The 12,205-nt window shown below is 37.2% G+C and overlaps 1 protein-coding gene and 1 non-coding gene across 2 annotated transcripts; one reads left to right on the top strand and one right to left on the bottom strand.

Annotated features, from left to right (window-relative positions):
- The first annotated feature begins 2,185 nt into the window (after positions 1-2,185).
- On the top strand, positions 2,186-2,317 carry LOC117701823 (small nucleolar RNA SNORA17). Its single transcript, XR_004605882.1, has one exon. It is a non-coding gene; the product is annotated as a small nucleolar RNA SNORA17 (small nucleolar RNA).
- A 2,513-nt stretch (positions 2,318-4,830) lies between these two features.
- On the bottom strand, positions 4,831-10,861 carry LOC117723483 (olfactory receptor 5B12-like). The gene is made up of 3 exons (XM_076918169.1): positions 10,647-10,861; positions 10,188-10,360; positions 4,831-9,303 (listed from the first exon to the last, which is right to left on the bottom strand). The coding sequence occupies exons 2-3, from the start codon at positions 10,204-10,206 to the stop codon at positions 8,333-8,335; spliced, it is 990 nt and encodes a 329-aa protein (XP_076774284.1). The 5' UTR covers positions 10,207-10,360; positions 10,647-10,861; the 3' UTR covers positions 4,831-8,332.
- Positions 10,862-12,205: the final 1,344 nt, after the last annotated feature.

The raw sequence follows: 12,205 nt of genomic DNA, 5'->3' as shown, positions 1-12,205 counted from the left end.
AAGGCTGGGGGTATGAGGCCATGAATGGGATGAAAAGTGTGACCATAGTATATAATTTGAAATTGCAGAAGAATCAATAAAATCAATAAAAAATATTATGTTGAAAAAAGATTCAGTTGTTTTCACTTCATGTCACACTCTTTACTTTCTCATAGGCCAATATTCTACATGTGAGTGTTGGGAGAAAAATAGATATTTTTTTAAAACTCTCCATATTTTTTACTCCTTTATTTCAAAGTTTATTTTCTTGTGCTCATCTATATGGCAGTTACAATGCTCCCTCCTAGTTTTCTGCTGGCTGCATTTGGGATAAGACCTATCATCCTAAGAGAACTTCAGGGTATAGCAATTTGACTTTAGAATCTTGGGCACTACTCTGTTCTCTGAACTAAACTCTTTTCACATTCATTGTGAAAAATTATTTGCTCCATATCTTAATCAATAGCTACATTTAAAATGATTAGACTCCCTTATTAGGCTATTCCTATTCTAATATGACCATAAATAAAAGTGATTTTTGATAACTATAGGAAATATTAAAATTCAAATGCAACCTATTAGAGCTATTACTGTCCAAAAACTAGCCCATCACTTCATGCCTGCTGACTAGCATTGAATTTATCATTTTCATGTAAAACTACTCCTAAAGAAAGTAGTCAATGAGTTGACATGTCAAATGGATATAAAAATTTCCATGTCCTCTAAAATTTAAAGAGCAAACAATGCATTTTATATTTAATTCCATAAAACCTTGTAAATACAAGAAAATTAGGAAGACAGTAGTGGCATATTTTCCTGTAAGTTGGGAGGAGCTAAGGTGGGAGGAGTAAGGAGAGAAAGAGGAGGAGTAAGGAGAGGAAGAAGAGAAGAAAGAGGAGGAGAAAGAAAGAGAGAGAGGAAAATGGCTGCGGATGTCCGCATGTCTCTAACAGTCATAGGTATTTGATATATCTAGGTTGGGTATTGGGTTACACCTTTAATTATGTGGGCATCTTATTATTGAGCATTACCAAATATATAAAGCATTTGATTAATCTTTAAGCATTAGAGTATCATTCCCACTGGGCCTACATGGATGGTGGAATGGTCTTGGCTAAGCCCAGCCTTGTGGAGACTGCAATGCTGGAGTCTTGTGGGTGTCTCTGGCCACCTGAGCCAGTGGTCTGAGGCAGAGGCCTGAGCTATGGCAACATCAAGAATGTGACACGGCTCATGGCCTCAGGCCTAACCTAGTTGGGAACATGGTGGCCCCATATCACAAGACAAATTGAGTGTTGCCATTTTAAAATATTATCTCAGCAGAAGACCACTCTCTTTTTACCATAATTCACTCCAGCACCTAGAAGTCCTGAGCATGCAATGGGGAGGCTGCTGAACTGCTCATTTGTGCAGATATAGCAGTAGAACAGTAATTCTAAAATGGCTAGAAACACTGTCTGTAATATAGCTATTTTCCATTTCTTGGCTTTCTTTCTACATCTCTTGTTTTCATTTGTAAAATGAAAATGTTCAGATATCACATCTCCATGTACAGTTCTGACTGTGGCAGTAAAATATTGTAATATTTATTGTTCTAGGAATAGACAATTGCTGGTACAAAAGAGGGATATGGACCACTTCCTGTCAAGAGTATGAGTTCATTGTGCATAACCAGGGAAGAATGTTCTTCACCACATGTAGGTTTAAGCTATGGAATAGAACATGGCTCATGCTCTTTCAAATATCAAGACTGAGACAGCAAACTTTCTACACATCTCAGGGGAAGCAGTGACATGAGGGCTAATGTCTCCTTATAGTTATAATTCCATATCAGTTCTTCAACCTCACCTTGGCAGAGATAGCAGAGGGTTTGTTTGTATTTTATCTGAGATTACTTATCAGGATATGAGTAAATAAAGCTTAGCTGAGAGAATCTCTGATTATTAGGTTCTCAGTATTACAGCTAAGTCAGGCAGCAAAAGTTTAAAAAAAATTCTACTAAACTCTCTGGCTAAGGAAATTTTTGGTCATCCTCACACATTTTTTTCTTTGTCTAATGGCACATGAAATGATCTGAGGATAATTTTTCTGTACTCAAACATCAACAACAACAGCAGCAGCAGCAAAACTACTTACTACAGAAGCCTTGGTGTAATTCCCACCTTATTTTCCTTTTGAAACGTATTTTTAAATATACATTTTATCTCTAGCCCCTAGAGGCATTGAGGGTATAGTTTCTTTGTCACAAGTGTACGAGTAGGGGACAGAGAGGAGATAGGGTGTGTATATACTCAGTCTTCTGTCTTACGAACAACTGAATGATTATTAGACTAACAGTCTCTGATAGAAGAAATTGATCCTGAGACAACCAGTATTCTAGCACCAGGCAGGCCTGGATGGGATCTCAGGACAGGGAGAAATCTGGAGGCTAGAAGAACCCTACATAAGATTGTGAGCCCCAGAGGGAGTGAACCTGAGACAACCAACAGTCTCAGTGGACCACATGGATGGACTGGGAGAGGAGAAGGCCACCATACTCTCACCATGAGACCTAGAAAGGGAGCTAGCCTGAAATGACCCAAGTCTGATATTGCACAAGCCCTAGGGGACAGACCATGTTCAAGATGACCTTTGCAAGGCACCATAAGTCAAGCACAGGGTATAGCCCTCCTGAGACCACTCATGAAATGACCCCAGACACTTAGAGACCCCAGGTGCCACTAAGAGAAGTAAGTACGTAGTGGAGAAATGAGAGAGAAACAAAAGGATGTGGAGACAATGGAGAGAGGCAGAAATGGAGAAAACTACAATAGTGAACAACAGCCTAATGTGAGTAGCCAGTGATGTTACTTAGGATCATTGTGGAGTCCTAGCCTGTGCTGCCACCCGAAAACTTATCTGGGTCCATGGCCCTTCATCAGCACTGGTCTGTTGCCATCAAAGGTCAGGCAGATATCTCTAGTCTGGGCTGCTGCTTAGGAATATGTTTTTGTCTGAGGGCTATGCAGAACTGTCACCACTTCTCACCTGAGCATCATGGGAAATCTGGCCCTGGCTGCAGAGTTGATCATTGCCCTAGCTAGCTGCAATACTTGGAAGAACAGTTCAGTGCATTACAGATGCTGCATGTGAGACAGCCCTGATGATATAAATGTGGGAGAGATGGTCCTACCATTCATCTCTCATGCAATGGCATAGACAGGAGAGAGAAATTTTTGTCTTCTTCCCTCACCTCTTATCACCAGTGGCAGGTGGAGGACTTTGCCCTGAGGTCATGAGAGCAGGATAGACTGCCTTGCCTTTCATCAACTGCAGCACTCAAGAGAGCTGCCCTTTTACTGTAGAGCTGACCATGGCTGGCAGGGTCTTGAACAAGCCCTGAGGTATTAGCATGGCAGAAGTGGCCTTTCCACTTTTCTGCAGTATGGTGACATGGTCAAGAGAGAGATATCACTCTCTTCTCATTCCTTGCCAACTATGGTAGGCAGGAAAGCGGGCCTCAAGGCCATCCAAGCAGGAGAGCTGTCCCTGACCCTCACCAGGGCATCACAGTACAGCTGGCCTTGGATGTGGGGTTGAAGGTGAGCAGGCCTTCAGAGGATGGGAGAGCCAGCCCTGCATCTTGTCTTCTGGGCAGCATTTAGAATGAGAAAGAAAAGCTCTTTTCTCCTTTGTCACTCACTATCTATGGCAGGTAGAACAGCTGGCTCCCACAAGTCTGGGAGAAATGGTTATGCCCACATTGCTGCCACATTCAGCAGAGCAGGCCCTGTATCTCACCTGGGCAGCAAGATACAGGTGGCCCTGGTTGCAGGGGTTATGGGGGGAGATGTTCTGAAGGCATAAAAGCAGGAAATCAGGAAAGTTGGTTGGCTTAGATACTTCTCAGGCATAAATCCAGAGCTTTGACTTGGCCCACCTTACCTATAACCCATCAATGAACTGATGGAATGTATGACAGAGCTGGTCCTAGAGATCTAAAACTACAATATCTCCATAACACAGGCCAACAAAATGATACCCAAGAGAAGTCCCAGTGAAGTTACAGTATTAATAGTATAGCAGAAGCCAGAGAACTTGTACAAGACCAATGAGTCATTGCAAAGAACATCTGTAGGCAAAGAAGTTTGGACAGAAAAGGGTATATTGTGGGTCACACTATAATATACTAAAGCTTCCTCAATGAGAAATTTATTCCTCTGTTGTGTGAGAGGTTGCAAGGTTATAAGGTGACTGTGAGAAGAGGGAAAAGGAGTAGGATTGAAATGCATAGTGTGAAATTCACAAGGAACCAATAACAATTAAAAACATTATTTTATAGAATAATAAAACCCTATTATTCTATAGAAATCTTGCTTGCACCCATATCTATGTATTATCTGAATGTATGGTGCACTGAGAGGGCAGAAGAATGTGCAGTATTCCCTTGAAAGAAAGTGTAAACAGTTGTGAGCTGCCATTCGGTGTTGAAAATCAAAGCTTGATCTTCTACACAGGAGCAAGTGCTCTTAATTCCTAAGCAATCCTTACAGACCTTCTCTTATTTTCCTAAAAAATATCAACACATAATTTTTGGAATAATTTATATGTTATGATGTGATATTTTGCTACATATAGCTTGGTTATCACCCAAAACAGAAGGGAAAAATAAAGGTACAATTTTATAAATATTAAATACTAGAAATTATACTAAAATTATTATAGCGATAAATGCAGAAAATGTGCAAGATAAAATGAACATGAACCAATTGTGTTTTTCTTTATTAACAATGCATAATTCATGTAGAATATTAAAGAATGCATATCAATTATGATAACATCAAAATAATGAACTACTTTGAATAAGCTTAAATGAAGAAGAAAGTATATGCAAAATGTTAATTACAAAAACATGACTGAATTAAAATTTTATAAAACAGAAAAGTTAGAATACATATAAGCATATATACAATTAATGCTCAGTCATACCAGGAACCTTAATTTGAAAATAAGATGGTAAGAAAAACCTAACAGAAATGCTTTCTGAACTATGAACAATCTAGCATTTTCATTCTCTTATCATTCTGTATTTTATTTCAATAAGGTAAATAAAACATATTGCTTATTAATAAGCTAAAAATTTCTAGTAGCAATTGCTAGATAAAGTTAGAACATAGAAATGGCTACTGAAAGAAGAAGAATCAGTTTACTCCTGGGACAAACCTCCAAATAGTTATTCTAAACCCTATTGGTCAAGTCAGCCCTGTATGTGTATATGTGTATGCATGTATAAAAGAAAAGGAAGTCATGAGTTTGAGTGAAAGTGTATGGGAGGAATGAAGTAAAGAAAAAGGAGAGAAGTAAATAATACAAAGATAGAGCTCATGTATGAAATTTACAAAGAAATTAATTAAAAATAAAATCAGACATGGGAGGTGAAAGTCTCTCAGGACTCAAAGGGAAGGACCTTAGATGAAATGCCCAACAGTGGAGAGAGGGAACTCATAGAGTCCACCTCCATTAGAAAGACAGGGTATCAAGTGGATATATGGCATTGCCATCCCACAGTCAATATCTTTGACTCAGAATTGTTCCTGTCTAAAAGAAATACAGGGACAAAAATGAAAAAGAGACTAAGGGAAAGATGGTTCAATTTGGGTTCTATACAATTTGGGTTCTATCTCAAGATGAGGCTCTAAGGCCTGACTTTATTACTGATGCTATGGTATGCTTACAGATAGTAGCCTACCATGGCTGTTTTCTGAGAAGGTCCAACAAGCAGCTGACTAAGACAGACACAGATACTAAAATCCAACCATTGTACTGAAGTCAGGGACCCCTGTTGTTGAATTAGGGAAAGGCTAGAAGAAGCTGAGGAGGAGGGCTGCCCCATAGGATAACCATCAGTCTCAACTAGCCTGGACCCCTGAGACCTCTCAGACACTGAGCCACTACTTGGGAAGCATACACAAGCTGATCTGATGCCCATGACATTTATACAGCAGAGAACTGCCTGTTCTGGCCTCAGTGGGAGAAGATGTGCTTAACCCTCAGGAGACTTGTTGCCACACCGAGTGGAGAAGCCTGGAGGAGCAGGGGAGGCAGACATCCTCTTGACAAAAAAGAAGGGGGAATGGGATGAGGAAATGAGGAGGTTAATGACTGGACTTAAAAAAATAAAAGTAATTATTAAAAATTTAAACATTAAAAAATTTAAAAAGTGCTAGCCATTTGAAAAAAGGAAATTGAGTATACCCATGAAATCTACTTTATTCTCCCTATTCTCCTTTATTCCAGTCTCCCTATTCTATGAGCTAGCAGAGAAAGCACCCTTCTTCAGCCTGTTAACTTTATTTTGAATCTCACCTGATCCCTTGCTTACAAGGAGCTGCAGACAACATATATTCTTCTGCTCTTCCTTTCTGCTTTCATTCTACTTGCTCATTCCTCATCCAACCTCAGAAACGTAAACAGAACTTACATCCTGTGCACAGTCTGACTTGTTTCTTTTAACCTAAATCACTTGCACTATATACCAAATTCTCTGGTTTCACATCTATATGCAGATAAAGCTTAAGGAGTTCCTTGAGTCTTACCTCCTCATGCCATCTCCAGACCTCAGCGTTTACCCAGGCCATGGAGCACAGAATCTCAGATTTGGCATGCAATGCACAAAAGAATTCCATACACTCAGAAATCATTATAAAACCACAAACAGTTTGTAAAGCCAAAATCATATTTCCACTAAAATCTCTGGTCCTATAGCAAGGTCTTCTGTTGAGAATTACCTGGATGAATCCAAAGACATAACAATTTAAAGAAAATTCAAAACTTTGTGAATGAATTCAAGGTGTTTAAATAAGACATGAACAAGCAGTTTAATAAGGATAACAATAAATACCTCAGTGATGTCCAAGAAACCATAGATACATACCTGAGTAAAAATGAGAGACATGACCTGGGGTTTGAAAACTGAATCTATTGAAGAGACATAACTATTGAAGAAAACTGAAACTGAAATAAACATGTAATTGAAAGACTCAACAACTCAACTGGAGACCTCGGAGGAGAGTTTGATGTTTAATCCCACCAATAGTCATGAAGCTATTGGCAATTTATAGCTGCTGGAACACAGAGACATTTCTCCCTAAAAGTATGTTCAAGAGATAAGTTGGCCATACTCCACTAGAAGCAATGTATTTGAGATTATTTGAAAGCACAAATTTGGTCTTGAAATGACAAAAAACAAAGAATACAAGATTGGGTGAGTAGTAGTAGGGGGAAATTGAGGGAGCTCAAGTCAATATGATCAAAGCACATTGTATGGAATACTCAAGAAAACAATAAAAAAATAAAAGTATTGGATATACAACCCCAGTATCTATATATCTCTATCATCTCTATATTTATCAATATCTATCTACATCTAACCATTTATACCTCTATGTCTATAACTCCATCTGTCTATCTATCTATCTATCTATCTATCTATCTATCTATCTATCTATCTATCTATCTATATGTTTGTCTATCTGTCTGTCTGACTGTCTATCTATCTATCTATCTATCTATCTATCTATCTATCTATTACCTATTTATCCATTTATCTGCCATCAACACAGCTCTTGTGAGATGTGAACAAGTGTCTATTCAAATAGACAGGGCCTGAATGACATCAAAGTAAAAATAATATCCAAGTCTTGCTGATCTGATCAATTTTTGGTGTTGGCAGTAAGTTACATGAGTATAGGCAAGGAGCTGTCAGAAGAAACATGGGTATCTCTAAAACAGTTCATCTTTAGAAAGTCTATCCTTCATGGGTGACCACTCAAGAAAAAAAGTCAAAATTTCTAGTGGTCAGTAAACAACTCAACTTGAAAGGAGCTTAAGTTGAGAGTCTCTTCTCTCCAGCATTATTTTTCCTATTATTTTTTAGGACCCTACATTTGTGAGCCTTGTAACATTATGATAAATGGAGCCTAGTAGGTTTCATTGAGATCATGAATCTTTTAAAATTAGTAAGGTTTCTGTGCATGAAATTTTTGTTTATTTCCTGAGTCTGATAATCTCCCTCCATCTCAAGGGACCAAAGTTTTTATCCAGAGGAAATTCACAAAGACACACATTTTATGGTACAATGTGGGGTGTTGTAGTATCTGGGATTATAATCTTGATTTTTACAATTGAGTTGCCTTACTTCTATAAAAAAATATACAAAATGAACTGTACTCAGTCAGAATCTAGAAGAAGTAAAGAGAAGAGACTTCATCTATGAAATACCCATATATAAAATTAAAATCAGGGGAAAATTATATCTAAAGTATTTAAAGAAAATATACCTAAAATTATCACTTCATTTCCAAACATGTTACAGTTAGACTAATCCAAGTGAGAACAATGCTTTTCTAGTAATCATTTTAAATGCTTTATTGACCTCTTTGTTCCTCAGGCTATAGACAAGAGGGTTAATCATGGGAATAATCATGGTGTAGAATACAGATGCTACCTTGTCAGTGTCCATGGAGTGAGTGGAGCTGGGCTGTAAGTACATGAAAATAACTGTGCCATAGAAGATTGAAACAGTTGTAAGGTGGGATGCACAGGTGGAAATGGCCTTTTTTTGTCCATCAGCGGAACACATCCTCAATATTGCAACAAAAATAAGTATGTAAGAGTTCAAGATAACTAACATAGTTAAAGCAATAGTGAGTGCTGCCAAGATGAAAAGTATAATTTCATTTATATAGATACTAGAGCAAGAAAGAGCCAGTAGTGGGGGAATGTCACAAAAAAAGTGGTTCACTACATTGGAATGGCAAAAGTAGAGATGGAAAGTGAAGGCAACATGGATGGAAGATTGTAAGAGTCCACTTATGTAAGAGCACACAATAAGCAGGGTACATACTGTTGTTGTCATGGTGGTGGAGTAATGCAAGGGTTTGCACACTGCTGCATGACGGTCGAAGGCCATTGATGCCAAGAGAAAACCTTCAGTAATTGCAAATCCTATTAAGAAGAACATCTGTGTAGCACATGCATTGTAGGATATGATCTTGTGTTCTGTAAGAAACCCTTCTATTACCTTGGGAGTGACAGCTGAGGCATAAACACAGTCCACCAGTGAGAGATTACTGAGAAAAAAGTACATGGGAGTGTGGAGGCGAGAGTCCAGGAGTATCAACCCAATCATCCCAAGGTTACCAAACAATGTGGTCAAATATATAAAAGTAAAGATGACAAATAAAGGGACCTGTAGTCCTGGGACATCTGTTAATCCTGCAAGGATAAATTCAGTGACTTCTGTAATATTATCCATTTGTGTTTCATGAGAATTATGGCAGGCTCCTAGAAGGAAATAAAAAAATAAAAATAATGCATATAAAACCCACTCTGAGATTTTAGTTATGACAAAGTTTGCTAACTCAAATGCTCACACACACAGTGTGAAAACGCCTAAACTGAATGTTGAGTAATTGTGGGCTGAATGAAGTCATTTATCTGCTATTAGTACAAATGGAGACGCTTACTTCTTTTATGCCAATACGGTTTCTTATTATAGAACTAGATTTTTCAGTTTTCTGGTATATGATAATATTTATTTCAGTAACCCAAAAGGGACTTATTTGTTACTTGTAATATTTCATATACACTTACTAAATTGTGCAATGTAGCACAGTTTTTTTGATAGCAAGAGCAATGTAGAGATATACAGTTAACTTTGCTCTATGTTAGTAGCAAACTTATCTACTGTATTTTCCATCTCTAGTACTTGCACCAAATTCCATTCCCATAACTGTAGCTATGTAGTGATTTTCTACTATCATCACACAATTCTGTTTTAGTTGTTATTGAGGGAGAATGAAGTCAAAACAAATGAAGAATTATTTTTACTCTCTATGCAAATTGTTTTACAGTTCATGTTGTATCTTATATCATTTCCATGATGAATCAGGTGGCACACAACTATACACCTATAATCACATGTAAGTTTGTCTATTAACTTGAGAGCCATTTCCAGACTTGAAATCTTTGACATACTCATTCTTCTTCATTAGTAATCTCTTATACTCAAGGCAACAGATAATATATCCATATTCTTTTAAATGACCAGGATGACATTCATCCCTCTTTACAAGCTATGGCTGCACTTACATTACAAGGAATGTTTAAGTTCCTAAAAGGTATAAAAGATAGTGACATTTTTAAATTATGTAAGTTATATCTATTACCTTTCAAGCTCTTTTTCATATTTTCCCAGTTTCTTCACAATGTTCACATCACAGAAATAATGTCTAACAGTTGATATTCTCAGGGAAACAGCTCTAGTAATTGCCAAATGGATATTGAAAGTCACATAGCCCTCTGAAGTTAAACATGAGATGTGTCATGGAGATTTCTAATCCTGTAGATTATAAATATTAGAAAATTAGAACATAATATTATTCTAGGGCAAAACCATTAATTCAGCATTTAAAATTGCTTAGAGTATATTCTGGATACTCTTCAGCAGTATAATAGTTAGAAGATCAGTGGCCAAGAGTGAGAGGATTATTAGTAATAACGTATCTATGACTCAGCTGCTTTACCAGTAACTTCATTTTTGTTTGCACTTAGAAAATAAAAATAGCTGAATATTTTATCCCCATTTATAATTATGGCTACCCATACTCAAATATTTTAATACTTACTGTTTTCCAGGAACAGATAAGTAAGTGTATAATATAAGTATTTCATATCCAAATTATTGATTCAACATCTATTTCCCAGAAGAAAGCATTTTGCTCTTCATCTTCTCCACAGGTTAAGCTCTGCCATGAAATAGAATTTGGTCTTGTAATATTGCCAATATCAAGGAAAGATTATAAGCTATATACATATCTCAGAAGGAGGCTGTACATGTGAGTGTATGTCTCTGGAGATGTATGAATCCATATTGATTTTCCAGCTTGACCTTGATGCAGACATCAGAGAATAGTGTTTGCATTTTGTCTAACAGTGCTCATGAAAACATTGGGAAGTAGGAGCTTAGAGGAAATAGTCTCCAGTCTTCTATCACAGCTATTGCACAACCAGGTCGGACACATACCAAAATTAAAAGCCTCATTAAAGCTTCTACATAGAAAACAGCCACTTATTTAAGCATTTTGATATTAGATTTACTTCAAAAATTGAGATATCCCCAGAATACTTTATTCTTTCCATTTAAATTTGCAAAGAAAATGCCCATATGTCTCATCATAACACATGTCATTTGAGTATATGTTATTCTTAATATGTATTTAAAAATTTAAGATTTCCCTCATTCTTCCCTAGGGTCTACCCTTGAGATCTACCTGACATCTATATTGAGACTATCTCTGAAATACTCCAGATCTAGGCTCTGTTCTCCTCCCATTTCCCCATCTACTCTTATAAGCCAGACCTGCACTACCATTAAACTCTAGGTTTCCACCTGGACCCACCCTACTTGTAACCTCCATAGACTGCTTCTGTACTTCATACAACTACTCCACCCACCAAACATCACAATTACTTCTCTAGAATCTAGTCAAGAGATTCTCCCTGTTCTATCTGTTCATACCTTCCACACAAATGCCACATTATACCTGTGTTCTACTCACACATTGTCCCAGCCTTGTCAGGCCTTGGCTTCCTCTGCCTATAGAAGAAAAGATGTTTAAGATTTAGCTAGATATCTCTCTCTAGATATCACACAACCCACAGAAACCTTTTACACCATGTACAACTTCCATTAAGCCAGCTACAGCTTCACACATAAGTCTTCTGAGCACCAGCTCTATTCTCTTTGTGGACCTCATTTGATTCCACTGAAGACATTATCAAACTCTAAAATAAACCTGTCCACACATCTTCCCATCTGCCCCATCATTCTGTATTAAAATCAGAGTTATAACTAAAACATCCACATACACATATATCATTGCAAATATACCAACAATGTGAAAAATCAAGCAGTATATTTTTTTCTTCAAAACCTATGAGTCCTATAGAAATGTTGACCAATGAGAATGTCTAATATGAACTCCGGGATTCAGAAATTTTTAAAATAATTATAAGATCCATCAAAGAATTCAAATAGTTCAATGAAGACACAGGTAAATAACTTAACAAGAATAAACTCCTGAGTAATGAAAACAGAAACAGAAGGCTGGTAGAAATAATTAGGACAACCTAAGACTTGTGAATGGAATTCAATGTAGATATAGAAACTTTGAATAAAACTGAA

Source organism: Arvicanthis niloticus, chromosome 1 (assembly GCF_011762505.2).
Source record: "Arvicanthis niloticus isolate mArvNil1 chromosome 1, mArvNil1.pat.X, whole genome shotgun sequence".
NCBI lineage: Eukaryota > Metazoa > Chordata > Mammalia > Rodentia > Muridae > Arvicanthis > Arvicanthis niloticus.
Note: the sequence above shows the minus strand (reverse complement) of the source record. Positions and strands in the feature narration are given on the sequence as shown.